This window comes from Callorhinus ursinus, unplaced genomic scaffold, assembly GCF_003265705.2.
Source record: "Callorhinus ursinus isolate GAN/ISIS: 27379988/994484 unplaced genomic scaffold, GSC_fseal_2.0 scaffold10, whole genome shotgun sequence".
In the NCBI taxonomy this organism is placed as follows: domain Eukaryota; kingdom Metazoa; phylum Chordata; class Mammalia; order Carnivora; family Otariidae; genus Callorhinus; species Callorhinus ursinus.
The window spans coordinates 77,654,554-77,677,814 of NW_027397072.1; the positions used below are offsets into that span (position 1 = coordinate 77,654,554).

General features: G+C 35.7%; 1 protein-coding gene across 1 annotated transcript in view; it reads right to left on the reverse strand.

Moving 5' to 3' along the window:
• Positions 1-23,261, reverse strand: part of TMEM131 (transmembrane protein 131) — a 225,112-nt gene that overhangs the window by 151,682 nt on the left and 50,169 nt on the right. Inside the window, exon 2 of the mRNA XM_073897950.1 lies at positions 20,770-20,831. Within this exon, the coding sequence (XP_073754051.1) occupies positions 20,770-20,831 (62 nt within the window). The remainder of the gene's footprint in view (positions 1-20,769; positions 20,832-23,261) is intronic.

The window sequence follows — 23,261 nt, forward strand, 5'->3', positions numbered from 1 at the left end:
CTGGATGGTAGTGATGCAAAAACAAATAGGAATGTATTCAGTGTCACTGAACTATATACAATTAAAATGGCTAAAACTGTAATTTTTATGCTAGATGTATTTTACTACAATTTTTAAAAAGCCATAGTAATGAAGACAGTGTGGTACTGGCATAAAGATAGACAAATAGATCAAGAGAACTGGAGAAAGTCCAAAAATGGATTTATACAGTCATCTGATTTTCAATAAAGGCATCAATGCAGTTCAATGGAGAACCTTGTATCTTTTCAGCAAATGGTGCTAGAACAACAGGACAAACTTATGTAAGGGAAAAATGAGCCTTTATCCTTATGTCACACCATGTACTCAAATTACTTTTATACATATAATAGTTTTAAGCATAAAAATTAAAATTATACAGCTTCAACAAGAAAACTTAGGAGATTATCTTCGCAATCTTGGAAACAGAGATTTCATGAATAGGACAAAAGCCACTAACTGTAAAAGAAAAGACTGACAGGACTTCATAAAAAATTTTAAAATATGCTCACCAAAAGACATTGTTATGAAAATGAAAAGGCAAACCATATACAGAGAGAAGACTATTTGCAAATAAAATATTTGATGAAAGACTTGCATACGGAACATATAACTTGTGACTATGAATTTAAAAACCACACCATTTTTAAAAATAAGCAATTATAAAAGTGTCAGCTAAGCATAAAAAAGATGCTCAGTGTGTTATTAAGGAAAAGCAAATTTAAACTATAATGATATATACACTCCTATTATAATGTCCAAAACTGAAAATACACCAAGAGTTGGAGAGAATGTGGAACAACTAGAACCTACATACATTGTTGGTGGGAACGTAAAATAGAACCACCACTCTAGAAAAAGCTTGGCAATTCTTTACAAAGTTAAACATACCCCTATCATATGATGATGCCACTCCACTCCTAGATACTTGCCCAAGAGAAACACAAGAAAAACACGTGCACATGAATGGTTATAGCAGCTTTATGTTTATAAATACTGGGACAACCCAATTTTCTGTTAAAGGTGAATGGATAAATGAACTGTGGTGTATCTACACAATAGAATACTACTCAGCAATAAAAAAAAATAAAGCCTGGGAACCTTTCTTTTTTCTTTTAACATTTATCATTTTACAATAATATTATTTTTAAAAAACCAGAAATAACATTTGAGCAGAAAAAAGAATAAACTGATGATACAATATAGATGAATCTCAAAATAATTACGCTGAGTCAGACATCCCCCCCTCCATCAAAGTACATTCTGTGTGAATGCATTTATATAAAATGGTTTACAATTTCAACTGATAGTGACAGCAGATCAGTGATTACAATTGCCTAGAAATGGAGAGTGAGGGTGGAGGGATTGATTACCAAGGGTCACAAGTAAACTTTTGGGCGTGATGGATATGTTATCTTGATTGCAGTGATGGTTTCACAAGTGTATAAATATTTAAACTCTTTAAACTGTACACTTTAAACACGTACAGTTTATTGTGTGTCACTCATACTTCAATAAAGAACGTAACCTAAGAATTCTAGAACATGCAAGACTGGTTCTCATGTGAAGTTGACAGAAAGGGAACTCAGAAAGTTTATCACCCATGTACACTTTCTTAGGGGGAAAAAATTCTTCATGAAGACAATCTGGCCAACAAGATTACTCATGAAGAATTGCAAATGAGGAAGCGGTCTTGTGAAAGATAGGCAGATGGTCACGGCAAACCGTGGAAATACGATCCGAAAAGCAGAAAGTAAATGTTGTTTTTAAAGTGTAAGCCACAAAATAGAAAAATCATTTAATCATAATAAACAAGAATAAAAATCTCAGCACATGCCAACAAAACACCCTAAGTATTGAAACAGAAAGATCACAATAGACACCATCTTGTTTTTGAAGTAATTTGAGAAATATAGGTTTAAACATATTTTAAATGTACATCTGAAAATTAAGCTCCTAAATCAAGAGAAAACAGAAGAGAAGATAAAAATTAGATGGAATAAGTATATATAGAGTATGATTACATGAGATAAACTCATCTATTTAAAAAAGACAAAGGACTGTGTTAGAAAACCAAAGCTCAGCTATAAACTGTAAATACCTAATACAAAATGATGCAGAAATGTTGACAAACAATGGGCAAAAACAGGGTAAACACCCCTAACCCCAAAAAAGGGAAGAGAAAAAGCACACAGATAAGGGTTACAACATTAATAATCTTATAATGAAAAGATTTGTGAGTCTGTGGGTTTTAATTTGTATTTTCTGGGTGGATAATATGGTTGAGCAGTTTTCAAATGTCCTTTTTGCCATCTGTAATCCTTTTCAGTGAACTGTCTGGTCATGTCCTTTGCTGATTCCTTACTGGATTTTATTACTGAGTTTTGAGAGTTCTTGATAAATTCTAAAAACTAGGTCCTTTGTCAGATATATGGTTTGCAAATATTTTCTCTTAGTCTATATTCTGGCTTTTTATCTTCTTCACACGGTCTTTGGCAGAACAAGCTTTTAACTTACAAATTTCTCCTTTATGGATTGTACTTTTGGTATCAAGTCTTTGGTGTCAAGAACTCTGCCTAGGCCTATATCCTGTAGCTTTCCTCCAATGTTTTCTTCTAAAAGTTTTATAGTTTTATATATCTTTTGTATAGTTGTATATTTAAGTCTATCTACAATCATTTATGAGCTAATTTTTGTATAAGGTATGAGAGTTGTCTATTTTAATACTATTTTAGTATCTTTTGGTGTTCTTTGTTCCTAGTTTTTAAGACTAGTTTTGAGCCAGCTATTTAATTTTTTTGGTACCATTTATTTTTTTAAGAGGGTACAAAATGCTAATGTGAAGAGAAACAGAGTCAAAAAGGCATGAGACAGAGAGCAGATACCTCTGAGAAGACTCAGAATTTGAAGTAAAAAACAAAACCAAAACCAAAGAACCTGTGTTCAAACACCAGCTCTGCTCACACTAGCCAAGTAACCTTGGGAAATAAGTGAGGAGACTTTCTGTCAACTGTGAAGAGTTGTACAGATGTTAGCCTCTGATGAGGGCCTTCTAGTGTCCCACATATCTCCCTCCAAAAACAGGCAATTAACTTGACGTGAGGAGAAATAGCTGCTCTGGGCATAAAATTAATTGTTATATTGTAAAACTGACTATGCAGAATGAGAATCAGAGCTATATCTGCAGAGAAAATCATGGAAAAGAAATAAATCAAAGTATTAACTTGTATTACATTTAGGTATTGGGATACAAGAATAACTCCCAAGTCCCCATTCTAGAGCACACTGGTTCAGAACTTAGGCTTTAGAGTCCAAAAGCTTGATTTTGAATTCTAGCTTTACCACTTACTAGTCACTTATTGGGTTAAGTTACTTAAGCTCTCTATGTTTTATTATCTCCCCCAAAAAATGATCATATAATTAATAACTATCTCATGTATTTGAGAATTTAAAAGAGGGCCTGGAACTTGGCAATATCCAGTAAATACTACTTATAATTATTATTTTTCCAAATTTTCCATATTTCTTACAAGCATGTTTCTTTTGTAATAGAATCACTTTTTTAAAAAAGATGAGTACTTTTATAATTCTGTGTATGTCAAAATCACAGCTCCCTTTCCCTTTATCTTAAGAAAATAGTAAGGCCATTCCCAAGAAAATTTTGAACAGTGGTTGATAATCTACAGTCCATAAGCCAAGTCCAGCCTGCCACCAAATTTTTGTTTTTGTTTTTCCCTTTTTACTACAGTAAAACACACATAATATAAAACTTACCATCTTAACTATTTTTAATTGTACGGTTCAGTGGCATTAAATACATTTGCAGTGTTGTGCAACCATCACTACCACATTTCTCTAGAACATCTTTCATCTTGCAAACTTGAAACTCTGTACCCATTAAACAACTCTCCATTCCCTCCTCCTTCCAGGCCTGGCAAGCACCATTCTATTTTGTCTCTACGATTTTGACTAGTCTAAGTACTTCATATAAGTAGAACCATACAGTATTTATCGTTTTGTAACTGACTTATTTCACTTAGTGTATGTCCTTAAGATTCATTCATGTTATACCGTATGCCAGGCTTTCCTACCTTTTTAAGGTTGGTAAGTGTTCTATGTATAAACTTTATTTTGTTTATCCATATATCTGTCAATGGACCCCTGAATTGCTTCCATGCTTTGACACAGTATATCATCCTTTTTATATGCTGCTACATTCAGTTTGCTAGTCTTTTGTTGAGGACTTTGCATCTATGTTCATAGGGGATACTGTCTGTACTTTTACTTTCTTGTTGTATCATTGGCTTTGGTATCAGAGTAATGCTGGCACCATAAAATCAATTAGGAAATGTTCCCTTCCTCTTAAATTTTTTGGAAAGGCTTGGAAGTATTGGGAGTTTTTCAAATGTTTGGTGGAATTCACCAATGAAGCCATCAGGTGCAGGTTTTCTTTGTTGGGAGATTTTGAATTACTGATTGAATCTTACCAGTTATATAGGTCTCTTCAGATATTTCTATTTCTTTATGATTTAATCTTGGTAGGTATTATGTTTCTTAGAATTTGTCCATTTGAGGCTATCCAATTTGTTGGTGTACAACTGTTCATAGTACTCTCCTCTAATCCTTTTTATTTCTGTATGATCCCTAGTGATGTCCCCACTTTCATCTCTGAATTTAGTAATCTAGCCTTCTTTCATTCTTAATCCACGTAGGTAAGACTTTGTCAATGTTGTTGGTATTTTCAAAGAACCAATTTTTGGTTTCAGTTATTTTCTCTATTTTTCCTATTTTCTAGTTCACTTATGTCTGTTCTAATCTTTATTACTTCTTTCCTTTTGCTAGCTTTGGGTTTAGCTTGTTCTTATTTTTATAGTTCCTTAAGTTGTAAAGTTAGGTTACTGATTTGAGATTTTTTTTTTTAAACATAAGCATTTACAGCTATAAATTTCCTCCTTATCACTGCTTTTGGTGTATCACAGTTTTTTGGTATGTTGTTTTCATTTTCATTCATCTCTCTATATAGTTTCTAATTTCCCTTGTGTAATTTCCACAAATTTGCAAATTTTTCATTTTTCCTTCTGTGTCTGATTTCTAATTTCATCTTCTTGTGGTTGGAGATGATACTCTGTATGATATATATCTTACAAAAACTATTGAGTACTTCTGGGAAGATGGCAGAGTAGGAGGATCCTAACCTCACCTCTTTCCCACAGACACACCTAGATAACAGCTACATCAGTGTAACTAACCAAGAAAACAATGTGAAGACTGGAAGAACAGACTTGTCACAGTTAATTGTAAAGAGGCGACACTGAAAAGGGTAGCAGGGGCAGAAAGGTGGTCGGGAATCAATCTGCCAACGAGGCTAATCACAAGAGGAAGGATACAACAAGCATGTGGAAATGATAAGAGCAAACTCCACATCAGGTATCTCAGACATGGGGACCTACCCTAAGAAGATGAGACCACATAACATTTGGCTGTGAAAACCAGTGGGGCTTAACTTTGCAAGTTTTACAGTCAGTGGAGCTTGACTCTGGGTACTTTAAAAATCAGTGGGCTTAGTTCTGGGAGAGCCAGAGGGCCTTAGGAAACCGAGTCCCTGCCTTTAAAGAGAAAACGAGACAATCCTATGGAGATACTTCATAGAAGCAGAAGTTTGAAAAGCATCTGGGGTATATGTGAAAGTGATTTATTTACTAAAATCAGAACATGTGCTGGAAGAGCAGGGATCTTTAGGAGACTTCTCTAAGAACAAAAGAACTTTCCATCCCCCACCCTTCCACATAGCTGGACACCTGTGGGAGCCAGTAAAAACACCTTACTTACTAAGACTGTGCATCACACACCAGCATTTTCCTGCAGATCTGCCCCATCCAACCTGCCCTACTTATTAAGAGTCCCTTCAAAGTGGCTCCTGCTCTGTCACTTCCAGCAAGTAGTCCTGGCAGGGACCAGTACCACTCCAAAGTAACCCCTGCTCTGGGAAAAGGGGAAGATAACCATACACACCAGTTTGACTGCAGCCCCAGCAGATGAACTGGGAGTAGACATCTGGTCTGACTGCCAGCCCTGTCCACCAACAAAACCCTCCCAAGGGGCACTATGAGACAGCACTGCAGTTCCATGTAACTGTAGGCTGGGGAAATGGGCTGTGGGCAGGCATCTGGTCTGACCACTAGATACCACCCAAATACAAGTGCAAGGTGGCCCCAGACTGGCTCCTTAACAACACAGGGACCAAACTGTGGCCCAAACAGGTAAAGTGGGCAGTTGCAGCTGACTGGATTGAAAGCAAACATAGCTCAGCCACAACAGCAGGGCACATGCAACCTTCACAGGAGATACCCCTGAAGTGCCTGGTTCTGGTAAACATGGGTCATTGTGCTACAGGGCACCAAAGGAACTCTTCTTCTGAAGGCCACTTTCAAAATCAGGGAACAGGGCTGATTTTTCCTAATTCATAGAAATAAACAAAGAGACAAAATGATGACACAGGAATATGTCCCAAATGAAGGAAAAGGACAAAAAACACCAAAAAAGCTACATGAAATGGAGATAAGCAGTGTACATAATAAAGAATTCAAAGTAATGGTCATGAAGATACTTACTGGATTTGAGAAAAGAGTGGAGGATCTCAGTGAGACCTTCAACAAAGAGATAGAAAATATAAAAAAGAACCAATCAGAGATGAAGAACTCAATAAGTGAAATTAAAAATACACTAGAATCAATAGCATATTAAAGGAGGCAGAAGAACAGATGAGTGAGCCTGAAGACAGAGTAACGGAAAGCAAACAAGCTGAAATAGCAAAAAGAAAAAAGAATAGTAAGAAATGAGAATAGGTTAGGGGAACTCAGCAACATCATTAAGCATATAACATTTGCATTACAGGGATCTGCGGAGAAGAAAGAGAAGAGGGGGCAAGAAATTTATCTGAAGAAATAATAAGCTGAAAAATTTCTGACTCTGGGGAAGAAAACAGATATGCAGATCTAGGAGGCACAGAGAATCCCCAACAAAATCAACCCAAGGAGGTCCACACCAAGACACATAATAATTAAAATGGCAAAAAGCAGTGATAAAGAGAGAATTTTATTTTTTTTTAAAAAGATTTTATTTATTTATTTGACAGAGAGAGAAATAGTGAGAGTAGGAACACAAGCAGGGGGAGTGGGAGAGGGAGAAGCAGGCTTCCCGCAGAGCAGGGAGCCCGATGTGGGACTCGATCCCAGGACCCTGGGATCATGACCTGAGCTGAAGGCAGATGCTTAATGACTGAGCCACCCAGGCACCCCTAAAGAGAGAATTTTAAAAGCAGAAGGAGAAAACAGTTACATTCAGAGGGGAGCCCCATAAGGCTGTCAGCTGATTTTTCAGCAGAAACTTTACAGGCCGTAAGAGAGTGGCATAATATTTTTTAAAGTGCCGAAGGGAAAAAAACCTTCAACGGAAAATACCCGACCCAGCAAAGCTATCATTCAGAATAGAAGGAGAGAGAAAGAGCTTCCTCAGAAAAAAGTTAAAGGAGTTCATCACCACTAAACCAGTCTGACAAGAAACAGAAAAGGTAATTCTTTGAAAAGAAAAGGCCATAATCGGGAGTAAGAGTTATGAAAAGAAAAATTTCACAGGTAAATGCAAATATAATAAAAGCAGTAGACTCATCACTTATAAAAACAATGAACATTAAAGCACAAAAACAGTAAAATCAACTGCATACATAAAAATGAGTCAAAGGATTCACAAAATAAAAGGATGGAGAGTATTGCATTATATACATAGAATGTGCATATGGAGGAGTAAAAATTTAGTGCTTCTAGAATCAATTCAAACTTAAGTGACCATCAACTTAATATTGACTGCCATCTGCATAAAGCATGTGTCTTAACCTAATAGAAACCACAAATCAAAAACCTGTAATGGATACGCAAAAAATTAAAAGGAAGAAATCCAAGCATATCACTAAAGAAAGCCATTAAACAACAAGGGAAAAGAGCAAGAGAAGAAAGGAACAGAGAACTACAAAAACAACCATAAAACAAGTTAACAAAATGGCAATAAGTACATATCTATCAATAATTATTTTGAATATGAATGCACTAAATGCTCCAATCAAAAGACACAGGGTGATGGAATGGATGATAAAGCAAGACCCATCTATATGTGGCCTACAGGAAACTCATTTCATACCTAAAGACACAGCAGATTGAAAGTAAAGAGAAGTTAAAATATGTACCATGCAAAATGAAATTAAAGATAGGGTAGCACACTTTTATCATGAAAAATGGACTTTTAAAAGAAAGACTAACAAGAGACAAAGGACACTGCATAATTACAAAACAATCAAAGTGAATATAACAATTGTAAATATTTATGCACCAAACATGAAAGCACCTAAATATATAAAGCAACTTTTAACAGACGTTAAAAAAAAAAAAAAGAAATTGATAGTATTACAGTAAAAGTAGGGGACTTTAATGCTCCACTTAACTCAATGAATTAATCATCCAGAAAGAAAATCAACAAAGGAACAATGGCTTTAAATGACACATTGGGCCAGAGGACCTAACAGATATATTCAGAACATTCCATCCCAAAACAGCAGAATACGCATTCTTTTTAAGTGCACAAGGAATAGTGCACTTAAATAGTGCACAAGTGCACTATTTTCCCAGATAGATCATGTTAGGCCACAAAACAAGTCTAAATAAATTCAAAAAGACTGAAATCATATCATGCATCTTTTCTGACGACAACAGTATGAAACTAGAAATCAATCTCAAGAAAAAAACGTGCAAAGAACACAAACACATGGAGGCTAAAGAACACGCTACTAAACAATGAATGAGTCAACCAAGAAATCAAATGAGAAATAAAAAAATACACGGAGATAAATGAAAATGAAAACAATGGTCCAAAATCTTTGGAGTGTAGCAAAAAGTGTTTTTTAAAAGGGCAGATTATAGCCATACAAGCCTAGCTCAAGAAGCAAGAAAAATCTCAAATAAGCAATAAAACCTTACACCTACAGAAGCTAGAAAAAGAAGAAAAAAAGCCCAAATCTAGCAGAAGGAAAGAAATAACAAAGATTAGAGGAGAAATAAATGAAACAGAGACTAAAAAACAATATAACAAATCAATGAAACCAGGGATTGGTTCTTGGAAAAGATCAACATAAGTGATAAAACTTTACAAAGATTCATCAAAAGAGAGAGAGAGAAGACTCAAACTCAGAAATGAAGGAGAAATAACAACTGAAACTACAGAAATATAAAGGATTATAAGAGTATTATGAAAAATTATATGCTAACAAATTGGTCAACCTAGAATAAATGGATACATTCCTAGAAACATAAGCCCCCTAAACTGAATCTGGAAGAAAGAGAAAATTTGAACAGACTGATTACTAGCCATTAAATTGAATCAGTAATCAAAAAACTCCCAACAAACAGAAGTCCAGGACTAGAAAAATTCACCAGAGAATTCACTAAGTGAATTCTACCAAACATTCAAATAAGAGTTAAAGCTATTCTTCTCAAATTATTCCAAAAAAATAGGAGGAAGGAAAGCTTCCAAATTCATTCTACAAGGCCAGCATTACCTCAATACCAAACCCAGATAAAGACACTACCAAAAAGGAAAACTACAGACCAGTATCTCTGATGAACACAGATACAAAAATCCTCAACCAAATATTAGCAAACCAAATCCAACAATATATGAAAAAAAAACCATTCATCATGATCAAGTGGGATTTATTCCAGGGATGCAAGGTCGTTCAATATTTGCAGAAATATAAAAACCATATGATCATCTGCATCTCTTGAGAGAGATACAGAAAAAGCATTTGATGAAGTACATTGATTCATCAAGAAAAGTGTAATCTTAATCTTAACTTCATCCATCCCCACCCGCCCACCTCACCTCTGGCCACCACCAGTTTTTTTCTCTGTATTTAAGAGTCTGGGTTTTGTTTGTTTCTTTTGTCCTCCAGGTTAATCCATGTTTTTGCAAATGGCAATGTCTCTTTCTTTTATATAATCACCTTCTTTTGTCTCTTGTGACAGTTTCTGACTTAAAGTCCATTTTGTCTGATATAACAGCCACTCCTGCCTCTACTAGTTACTGTTTCCATGGAGCATCTATTACCAAGTCTTTTGGCATATGTGTGTCTTTAAAGCTAAAGGGAGTCTCCTACAGGCGGATTATGGTTGGATATTGTTTTTTTTTAAAGATCCATTCACAGCCACTCTGTGTCTCTTGATTGGAGAATTTAATCCATTTACATTTAAAGTAATTATTAATAAGTGAGGACTTACTATTGCTATTTTGTTAACAATTCTTCTGATTGTTCTGTAGTGCCTTTGTTCCTTTTTCCTCTCTTGACACTCATTTGTAATCTGATGATTTTTCTTTTGTAGTGGTATATGCTTTGATATCTTTCTATTTGGTGTATCTGCCACAAGGTTTTTCACTTGTGTCCACCATGAGATGTGTAAACAACACCTTATAACATTTTATTTTAAGCTAATAACAATTGAGCTTCAATCACATATGAAAATTACACTTTTATTTCTTCCCCATTTTATGTAATTGATGTCACAATTTACATCATTTATATTATGTATCCATTAACAAATTATTACAGCTATAATTATTTTTCATACTTTTGCATTTTATTTGTTAGAGTTGAAAGCTTATACATTCATACATTTTCATGTTGCTGATATCTTTTCATTTTAGCTTGAATAACTCCCTTGTTTTTTTTTTTTTTTGAGGCAGGTCTAATGGTGATGAATTTCAGCTTTTGTTTGTCTGAGAAAATGTTTATTTCTCCTTCATTTCTGAAGGACAGCTTTGCCAGATATAGTATTCTTGTCAGTTTTTTTCTTTCAGCACTTTGAACACATCATCACATCCTCTCTCGACCTGAAAGGTTTCTGCTAAGAAATCAGTTGACTATCTTAGCCCTGGTGTGACGTCACTTTTCTCTTGATGCTTTCAAAACTTTGTCTTTGACGTTTGATGATTTGATTATAATGTGTTTCAGTGTAGATCTCTTTAAATTTAACCTATTTGGGATCCTGTGGACTTTATGAATCTGGGTCTCTATTTCCCTCCCAAGATTTGGGAACTTTTCAGTCATTATTTCTTTTTTTTTTTTTAATTTCTTTTTTTTTAAATTTTATTTATTTGAGAGAGAGAGAGAATGAGAGACAGAGAGCATGAGAGGGAAGAGGGTCAGAGGGAGAAGCAGACCCCCTGCTGAGCAGGGAGTCCGATGTGGGACTCGATCCCGGGACTCCAGGATCATGACCTGAGCTGAAGGCAGTCGCTTAACCAACTGAGCCACCCAGGCGCCCCTCATTATTTCTTTAAATAAGCTTTCTAGCCACCACCCCACCCCTCACCCCATACATAAATGAAATATATAATATATTGGTTCATTTGATATAGTCCCATAATTCCTGTAGGCTTTCTTCACTCTTTTATTCTTTTTTCCTTTTGCTCCTCTTCCTAGGTAATGCCAAATAACACATCTTCATGTTTGCTCATTGTTTCTTCTGCTTGAAAAAATCTGCTTTTGAACCCCTCTAAATAAATTTTTTCAATTCAGTATTCCTGTTTGGTTCTTTTTAATTGTTTCTATCTCTGTTGATTTTTTTCTCCCCATGAATGGGCCATACTTTCACATTTCTTTGTATGCATTGTTATTTTTTCTGCTGAAAACTGGACATGTGAATCTAATAATGTAGTAACTCTAGACATCAGATTCTCCCCCTTTCCTAGGGTTTGTGTATTTTTTGTTTGTTTCTATTGTTTTTGCTTTTTTGATTATTGTAGGCTCCATCTATCCCAAAACTTAAGGACCTCTCAGGTCTTTTATGAGCCTGAGGCTTTCCCTGAACATTTGTAGTAATTTTCTAATTTCCTCCAAATATGCAATTGTTCTGAATGTCCTACTCATTAATGTCTGGCTCTCAAAAGGGTAAAAAGAGAAAAATAAAAGAGGGAGAAAATGTTGTTAGCCCTCTAAATTTTCTGAGTTACTGCAGGTGGAGAACTTTTCATAATGGGTGGAGTTGCAACAACAGCTACCTTCTTCGTCTACACCTTTGAGATCAGAAGTAACAAGCAGGGCATGGATTCCCAGTATTTTGAGGATAAGCTCCTTTTTTGCCCACCGTGGCTCCTGCAAGCTGTGTACAAGCTGTTCAGTGAATGTGTGCACAGCTGCCTGCCACAGGGCAGGAGGGTGGGAGTAGGTAATTGTTTCTGAACTAAGAACTGAAATGCGTAAAATTTACTTCAATTTACCCCAAGCCTTCCCCTGGAAGTTGTAAGCCTTCAAAAGAAATTAGACAGATTCTACCAATACCACTGCTATCTACAGATTCCCCGTTTCCTACTCCACCATCTTCCCAGAATCCTCTGCCTGGCACCAGTTTTGGTAAATATAAGTTTTATGACCATCCCTTATGTCTATGGCTGCTTTCATAGTACAATGACAGAACTTGAGTAGTTGGGAAGTAGACCATTTCACACAGAAACTCTAAAGTATTTAATACCTGGCCCTTTACATAAAGTCTGCCAACTTCCAGCTGAGAAGAGCAACCGGAGTAATGTTACAATACTTTATTTCCAGGACCATTAAATCCCTACATATGAAAATATTTGACCTAAATATCTAAGTCAACCAACCTGAAATGACATGTCTTCTGATGAAAAACAAACAAAAAATATACAACACTACTGGTATACTGTAATAGAATTCTGATGCTAACCACCTCAAGTCAGCATTAGAATCTACAGATTAAAGGGCACAGTCCCTAACAAGACAGTCCTTACTTCATACACCAACCACAAGTTAGGGATTCTAGGCCATGTGCACTCTGACCAACTGACTCCAAATCTGGGGGGTTTCCAGGATTCCTCCCCCTCAAGCTCAGAACTTAAAACTATATTCAAATTAGTTTTCTTCTAAAGAAACACACAGGGTGAGGTCTTAGAGGCCCCCCAAACACAGAACTTCTGAGCCCTCTCTCCATGGAATCAGGGCATATCACTCTCCTGGCACATAGGTGTGCTTACTAACCAGGAAGCTCTATACAGCTTCAGTGTCCAGAATTTTTATTGGAGTTTCACTACAAAGGTAGGATTTATTAAATCAGTGGTCACCTATGTGATTGAACTCAATTTCTAGCCCCGTTCTTCTTCTTGGAGGCACGTCTAAACCCACATTATTGGTTTTTCTGGTGACCAGCCCCATCTTAAGTCATCTTATTAGGCATTAACTCAGGTGTGATACAAGGACTCATACATAACAAAGACACTTTTATTACTAAGGACAGTCAAAGATTTGAAGTCTCCCTAGAGATAGAGACTAGCCATATTCTTTGTTATACAAAAACTACCTTGAAATATTCTTGCCAAAAAAGAAAATTTAATCTAAATCTGATCAAAACTCTATATTTAGCTAACAGGTGATAAGAAATCCACAAGACAGAGGTGTATTAAATTACACCAAGAAAACGATATTAGATCAGCCTAGGTTGTGGGAAATCCTATAGACAAATGATCCAATTTCTTCAACAACAACAAAAAATGGCATGGGGAGGTGGGTTAAAAAAGACTTAAGAGACATATCAATGAAATGCAATGTACAGACCTTGCTTGGATTCTGATTTAAATAAAACAAATATGAAAAAGAATTTTTGAAATGGTGCAAGAAAACTGATACAGACCAACCAGGTATTAGATGATATTAAGTATTCTGGCTATCTAGTGGTCCATAATAAATTACTTCAAAGTTTAACAGCTTAAAACAGCATTTTATTATTATCCTTCATATTCTTTTGGGCTGACCGGACTCAGTTGGTTAGATCTCACTTGATGTTTCTCAAATGGCTGCGGTCAGATGTGAGTTATGGCTGATTCATCTGAAAGTTTAAAGGTGCTGCTCACCCACAGTGGCAGGAAAGTGATGATGGCTGGCAAGTGGGCACTCAGCTGGGACCACTGACTGTAGGACTGTATGGGGGCTCTCCATGTGGCTTAGGATCCTCACATCATATCAACTGGGTTCCCAAAAGAAATGTCCCAATTTCTAGAGGTCCCAGAGACCCAGGTAAAAGCTGCCAAGCTTCCTATGACCTAGCATTAATAGTACCAGAATACTGCCATGCTGTATTCAACAAGATACTATTATTATTGCTATACTCAGTATATATTCAGTTATCCACATATCTTTTTTTAATGTATTTTTTTAAAGATTTATTTATTTTAGAGAGAAAGAGCATGTGCACAAGCACACATGTTGGGGGAGGGGCAGAGGGAGAGAGAGAGAGAATCTCCAGGAGACTCCCTGCTCAGCGCGAGGAGCCCAATGCAGGCATGGATTCCCCGACCCCAAGATCATGACCTGAGCCACAATCAAGAGATGGATGCTTAACCAAGTGAGCCACCCAGGTGCCCCTACCTATTTTTATTTTTAATGCTCTTTTTCCTTTGTATGTTTGAGCTTCTGAGATCATTTACCTTCAGCCTGAAGAATATTATCCTCCATTATTTTCTTTGGTGCAAATCTTCTGGTGACAGTTTCTCTACATTCTTTTCTGTTTGAAACTGTCTTTATTTTTTCTTTACATGTGAAGGATATTTTCACTGGGTACAGAATTACAGTTCTAATTAGTTTTCAGTAAATTTTATTATTTTTTGACTCCTATTTTTATAAGTCAGCTGTCAGCCAATTCTAGCTTCTTTGAAAGTCTTCTCTCTTTTTTCTCTGGTTGCTTTTAGAATGTATCTGCTTTTGATTTTCAATAGTTTTACTGTATACTGTTCAAATCTCCCTAAAAGGAAGGACTGGCCATCCAGCTATGAAAAAATGCTGCTAGCTATCAGCCCCAGACTACGGTAATGCTGGGATTAACTGTAGTGACTAAGTAAGGCTAAGTTCTTTTTGAGCAACTCCCAGCCAATGAATGGGCCCAGCAGGTGTGGCAGGGCCTGGTACTTCTGTCCAATGTGGGATGCTTCCAAAAAGCAGTCTTTGCTCCAGAGTTCTCCACTGGGTTGGTCAAGATTCTGCATCACTGTCTGAGGCTCTCCCTGCCCAATCCTGTTTCCTTCTCCTTATTTTTCACAGGCAGTAGCCCTCAAATAAATCCCTAGTACTCCTCTAACTCTGTCTCAAGATCTTGCTGAGAATCCCAACTGACACATATGATAAAGAATATCTGTGAGGCGGGGGGTGGAGAAAAACGATAGTAAACAACACACTTAACAGTGAAATGCTGAAGGTGTTATCTCTGAGATGAGGTATCAAAGTAGGGTCAAAGATACTAAAAATACTACTTATATTCAACATCATACTGACTGTAGCCAGCAAAGTGAAGCAAGAAAAAGAATTAAAAACTAAAAGGATTGGAAAGTTAGAAATACAATGTTATTAACCTGAGATTATAGTTTATGGACCTAGTCCAGAGCATCTACAGATAAGTTATTAGAATCAATAAGCAATTTAGCTAGTTTGCACAGTAACAGTCAATATATAAAAAACAACTGCATTTCTACATTTTATGTTGAGCCATATGATTTACCACTTTTATAGATCCAAAAAGGCAACAGAGCCCAGAAAGAGATTCATGCATACATGGATCCTTGACTTATGAATAAAGTGTCACTGAAGAATACTGGGGAAAGAAAATATAAGGGAATAGTCAATAAAGGGTACTGGGACATGTGAATAAATGAGAAATAAAACTATGACATCACACCAATAACAAAGTCAATTTCAGCTAGAATTACAGCTGTAATTATGAAAGGCAAAACAATAAATTTCTGGTTTTTAGACAATAATAAAGGAGAACATTTTTATGACCTTGGATAGGAAAATATTTCCTTAGCAGTACACAAAAAATATAAACTGTAATGAAAAATACAGCTTAAACTACATTAAAATTAAAATTAATTAAAAGTAAGAATTTCTGTTCATCAAAGTCACCATTATGTGTGGAAAGGGGAATCCACCAAGTAGAAGATATTTCTAATATATATAACCAGAACTGTATCCAGATTTATAAAGAACTCCTATCAAACAAGAGGGAAAAAGACATGCAACCCAACAGTTAAATAGGGCAAAAGATTTAACTGAGATTTCATAAAAGATATCCAAATGGTCAAATAACATGAAAATTTGCTCCACCTTATTAGGAATCAGAGAAATGAAAATTAAAACTACAGTAAGATACATTACCCACTCTTCAGAATGCTTTAAAACAAACAAACAAACATGAAGTATTGCAGAGCAATTCCTGATGATGGAACTGTAAACTGGAACAAGCTCTTTGGAAAACCATATGGCATTACGTATTAAAATAGAAGATTCATAACCTATGTCCCAGCAGTTGTACTCAACTCTACCAGAAATGCATATGTTCACCAAGAGACAGCATTTATTTATAGCAGCCAAAATTGGAAATAAGTGAAATGTCCATTAACAGCAGAAATTATATATAAATTGGGGGCATATTCATATAATGCAATACTACTCAACAAGGAAAATGAATAACCACAGTCATACTCAACAGCACAGAGAATCTTAGAAACTTAACCCTAAGAAAAAGCTGGGGGAAAAAAAAAAGAATACAAACGGTATGAACTTCAAAAAAACAGATGAAACTATAATGTTTAGAGACACATGCTCAGATGGTAAGACTTCTAGGGAAAGAAATTATCATACACTTCAGGATTATGGCCAACTCTTGGGGATAGTGACTGAGAGAGAGCTTCAGGGGGGAACTTATGAGAGTGTTGGCATGTTTTTAGTTTTTAACTGGGGTGGTGGTTATTTATAGGTGTTTGCTTCGCAAAAACCCCCCATGTTTTATGCATGTATATATGGATATATATATATATATATATATATATATATATATATATATAAATATATAACATTAAACAAACAGCTTAATTAAAGAAAAAGAAATTAATTAAATTCTTAGATGTCTTTACACTCCTTGGAAAAAGACTCAATATAGGATCCCTAACTGACTGCTAGAACCATTTATATTTGCCTACGTCTAGAATGAACCGGATTCATCTTCTAGAATGCAGAGCTTCCAATGGCTCCAACTCCTTTTAGTTACAGAAACTAAAAAAACTTGTCTAGGAGCTCAAGTTATCCCCAATAGCCTCCTTATAACTCCTGTTAAGTTATACTATGGCCATCTTTAAAAAATAGCATATTTTAAATGTAAGCTCATCCAAGAACAAGAGAACTACTAGACAACCAAACTATATGCTCCCTTACTTATTCAACTGAGTGTTTTGGTGTGTTGCAAGTAACTGTCTAGTTAAGGAAGGCGTCCATAGTCCTTTCCCGACCAACATGACACAGAATAGTAAACAAACTTTCTACAATCTTTTCCCCAACCTTTCCCTGAGAAGAGTGGGAAAAGAGTTATTTCTGTAATATGAACAACTCTGGCTGACTAACAACAGTTCTGCAGCTGAAATACTGGGGCACAACAGAAGTGGAACCTGTTATCTATTATGTGTATATGAAGAGATCTCTTAGACCTGAACTGTCTTCTAAGCGCAGCAATTAGGAATTTATCTCTTTCCTCTAAGGCAACCTTGTTACTTAATCTTTAGGCAGCAGAGCAATGGAAAGTATTACGTATAAGAGCTTTGGAATCAAAATTACTTCTTATTCTTCTTGTACCCCTTATTAGTACTGAAATTTGGGGCCAATTAATGAACTAGCTGAGACTCCAGCAAGTACTTAAAAAATACGAGTTCTGGCTATCCCCTGCCTTAGGTACCTGAAAGCCAGGTAGTGAGTAGAGATAACAGATGCCTATAGGTTATGAGAACGACCAACAAGCATACAATGAAAAGAATATTCCTCTTTCTTGACCAAAGTGAGAAAACAAAATTATGTAGTCCTATAGTTATGAGCTTTAAAAAACAAAACTCTGCATGTATTTTCAACTCATGAACATTATGGAGCTTGCCTTCCAACATCTTAAAATTCTGTTTATTGTTCTGGTAGAGTAGTGAAAGAAAGAGAGAGAGAGAGAGAGAGAGAGAGAGAAAGAAAGAAAGAAAGAAAAAGAAAGAAAGAAAGAAAAAAAGAAAGAAAGAAAGAAAGAAAGAAAGAAAGAAAGAAAGAAAGAAAAGAAAAGAAAAGAAAAGAAAAGAAAAAGAAAGAAAGAAAAGAAAAAGAGAAAGAAAGGAAGGAAGAAAAAGAAAAATACAAAACTAGCCTTTTCCTTGGGCTTTATTTTCATTTGTTTATAAGAAAGTTAGATTAGGGAACAGATTAAGGCTTTTAAGTATATCTTTTGTTATTCAATTTCATAATCTATCAAAGGAATGGGTCAAGAAGAGCCAACCACTCACATCAGTTAGGACTGGAATGGTAAGTTTAAAATACTTCTTGACCTGTACCCCCTATGGTGATGAGTCTTCTGCTGAGAAGCAGAATCCTCAGTGTCTGTTCCTCTTAGGAAATACTTCATCTTTCTATATTCTATATACCAAATCTTAGTAGTCTTGCCAAACAGGAACGGCAATAGCCAAAGCACCAACTACAGAAAACATGGGCTAAGAGGATTATTGTGGTTTCTAATCATAACCTATTATTATTAGTGGTAACCCAGGCAATGCACTGGGAGGAACTGCACATGCGTGGTGCTGTGGAAAGAGCTCTGAAAGCAGAAAGGCTGGTTACTACTGAATCTTGGATTCCTGCTCTAGTAACTGAATATTGAGCAAATTATTTAATTTCTATGAGCCTCACTTTCCTTATCTTTAAAAAACAAGGAAGGTAAATCCAAAGTTTCTAGCAAATTTTTTATGAGTTTTGGCAATTTTTATGGACTTATCAATTAATCAACAATTTTGCATGTATCTATTCAAAAGGGTCTTATATTATGCTACTTGGGGATAAATAATACACTATATATAGCATCTTGACATTAGACATACTATAGGGGTCTTAGTGAGGTTTCACTGTGGTTGAGGTAACCAACTGGTACCACCTAACCCTCAACATTGTTCCTGTCTAAAATTACCTTTGCCAGAGAACTCTGAGGTCTTAACCGAGGTCTCAACCAAGCTCTTGTCCAAGCATTTCAGCAAACTCAAAGAGGATGAGCAAGTCACATCCCAGTCCACAAGCCCTTTCACAGCTAAGTCCATGTAGACAGGGACTGACAGCCTCCCCCGACAAACACACAAATCAAGCTCCAGAATTTTCAAAATGAATTATCACTTGCAACCTAGATGTTTAGTTCATAAAGGACATGGATCCTTCTTCAGTTAATAAAGGAGAATTTTCCAGAAATTCAGTCCTGATTTGCCTGTTATCCAGATCCTGCAAACCACCTAAAGGAAGACATTTAAAATAGTCATTCCTATCAGGTCTCCAAGTTCTCACCTTGCAACAGATTAAAGAACTAAAAAAAAGAGACTAAGCTCATTTTCTAGGAAAGGAGGCTTTACAAAATTTGAGATTATATATCTTTAGTTTTTATTCAGTTTTTCAATATAAAAAGCTGTACAAAGACTTGTCTGCAAGTACCACAGCAGACACTGCCTGCTGTGTTTCTCAACATCTCTTATGTAAAGGTATGAATGATATGCTTATTTAAAAATTTGGAAGCAGGGAAAAAGTTATCATTCAGAACAGTTACTTGCTTTATTGTCAGAGAAAAAGAACCTTAAAACCCATCACTTTTTTTCTTGTTCTCTTTGTTTGGTTTATTGTCTGAAATCTAAATTTATGAAAATGAAAACAGAAATCTTATTTCAGGTCTCTAGCACAATTGTTTTTTCTCTATTGCCTTAATCTAACTTTTAGTTTCCTGCCATTATTACAAGCTATGGGGAATATTTTTTTCAGAACTATTTAAGTCATGTACTTAATTATAATTAAGTGAAATACATCATAGGCAGCACCAAGTAAGAGAAAGACAAACAATCACACCTGGAGTGAGAAGATGAGAATTCTAATACTAGCCCCATTACCACAAAGTCATGGGATCTTTGGCACCTTTCTTAAACTAAACCTCGTAAAAATTCTGAGTCACGCTACCAAATAGATGGTACTTGAAAATACATGTTATAATTACAAAAGTGGTAAGTAGTATTAAACAAGCACAGAAAACACCTCAGTCCTAAAAATCAGAGGGATGGTTAAGAAGCCTCTACTCTGTCTTTCAGCTCTGAAATTCTGGAACTGATTTTTAGCTAGGAAGACTAAAATAGGCTTCATGGGATATCTGTGCTAGGTCTGAAAGGCAGGACACCAGATTATACCTTCCAATTTTATGTATAATATATTTAAAGATGTGGCTTAGAATGGCAAGTGGAAAGATGATATAGATGTATATCTACAGAATTTATATTCTAGAGAAGTCTTCTTCCAGATAAATATTCTGAGGTCTGACATCTGAACTGAGTGCTTCACTCACTGGGGCTCCATACTCACAGAGCTAACCACCAATTCCACTGTCCCTGATCTGACTCTCTCCACCAAACCTCCCACAACCCCCCAATAATATTTAACTTAAAAGATAATTCATATAGCTAAGTAGGTTTTTATTACAAAACTGTCTGCATATAAAGCTCATAAAATATATCTCATAGAAACCAGTTACATTTTTAAAAGATAAATAACAATCCAATATTATCCAAGGTTTGACACTGAGATAATTTTTCAACTTAAAATAAAATTACCTGTAGTAACCCTCCATCATCAAAACGTAGTACTTCTATTATGCTCTCCGACTGAATAAATGCTGTGAAGGAAACAAAACATACTATCATTTTACGGAAACATAAATCTGATTTAAATAAGTATCTTTTACCTTAAAGTTAATAAATACAATTACATATTTTAAAAAACATACTGCTTGAGGGTGATGGTTAAAGAAGAAAATGCAATCCTGCAGGATTTTTAGCAACTATGAAATGCTTTAAAATAAAACAATACAACCCAATTAGAAAGTAATTGTAACAACCTATAGGCTGTGTAAGCCACCTGCAAAATATATTCCTGCTATACTTCCAGAAAGTGCAAAACAGTCAAATTCAACTAGATGTAGGTGATTACTTTCACCGAAAGACAACTGAAAATATCACAAGCACAAGGAAAAGATCATTAGAGGATTCTATTACCAAAAAAAATGATAAGCCAAAATTCTATATCATCTGTTCTTTTATAGCGATGGTAGGACCTGGAATCAACAGTCAAAAGAAACTTGGAGGGAGAAGGGGCAAGGAAAATGGCAAGTGATTATTCTATTCCAAGAAACTGTGTACAACACAAAGACAAGATATTTAAAAAGCTCACATACTTTTACCATATCATCTGGCGACTGTGCTCATGGGTATTTACCCAACTGATTTGAAAACTTATGTCCATATAAAAATCTGCAAGCGATTCTGTATGGCAACTCTATTCATAATCACTCCAAACTGGACACAAGATGATATTCTTCAGTAGAGGAGCAGATAGACAAACTATAGTACATCCACACAATGGAATATTATTCAGTGATAAAAAGTAAAATAAAAAGCTACATACTGTTTGATTCCAAGTATATGACATTCTGGAAAAGGTTATACTACAGAGATGGTAAAAAGACAAGCGGTTGCTAGAAGTTTGGGGAGAGGAAAGATGATGTAAGTGAAGCAAAGGAAATTTTTCAGAGCAAACTATTCTGTGACACTGGAATGGTAGATACCCAGCATTATGCACTCATCAACATGGAACTTTAGAGTGAACCTAATGTATGCAATTTAAAAAATCATCTGGGAAACCAACAGATCCTGGGATGAAATGTAGAAGATAACAAAATAATTTAACTATATAGCAAATGTATGAAACCATCTTACTGAAGTGGGGGGGAGGGCGGGCAGGGTGGAGAGGTGCTGACAAAGTAATGTGAAAGTGAGTGGAATCTGTAAAACTAAAGGTAAATGACTAAAAGAAAAATAAACTGTACATAAGCACTATACCCTAATTGATGAAGTTATTTCTCATGGGAGCTTGGGTTAACAATTCTGATGTCACTATACATGTTTAACGGAACCGCACAATTAAATACACAGATGGTAAAAGTCAGACTTTTCACTCCTGGAGTAAGAGTTTACACAAAAGCAAGGGGAAGAAGCTATAATGATCCATGTGGTAATGAACTGAGTTGGCAACATCAGTATGAATTCATATTTAGTTTAATATAGATACGGTTATATTTAGAAATATTCATAAATATGTGTATATGCAGGGGTTAGTATACACATATATATTTTCTTGCTTTGTCAGTTGAGAGGGCCTAGAATAATGACACCCCAGTAGCATAGGGCAGACCTAAAGCACAGATCCTGGGTTCTAATTCCATTCTCCAGTAAAAGGAATCAGGGCTTCTCAGAAAAATGGCTCAATCTAGGACCAAGGCAGGATATATACAACATGAAATTGGAGCACCTAATGGTGCCAGAAAGTAAGCAAGTGCTAACCACCCAAAAAACCAAAAAATCCTGTATGGATGAGAATTTGTCAGAGGGATCTAAGAATTAACAGAAAGAGTTAAACCTAGAACAAATTGAGCAATACAACAGTGTTGGATTACAACCCAAAATATAAAATAAATACCATGAGTCCATACTGATATAAATAAGTAACTGAATAAATAAATAAACAGGGGAGAATATAAGAGACTCCCAGGCAGAATTCTAAATAATTTATGTATCTAGAAGATGGAGGATAACTCCCCATCTTTTAATAAGTAGGGAATGCACATAGGGACTTCCTTCCAAAAACAGTATGGAAAGGAGGGGGAAAAGAGTAATTTTAAAGTGGAAAAATCTGACAAATGTTACCTCAGTCAGATGATCAAGGTCAACATCCTCAGTGAAATGTCATGCTGACATGTGTACCCTTCATATGACATAATAAAAATGGTATTTTATCTTTGTGGTCTTCCTCCCCAAATCACATAACCCCAGTCTCATTAGGAGAAAAACATCAGACAAATCCCAACCAAGAAACATTCTACAAAATATCTGAGGAGTACTCCTGAAAACTATCAAGGTCATCAAAAAGTAGTAAAGTCTAAGAGACTGTCACAGACCAGTGAAGCCTAAGCAGACAGGACTACTAGATGTAATGTGTTATCTTCATGCTGACATGTGTACCCTTCATATGACATAATAAAAATGGTATT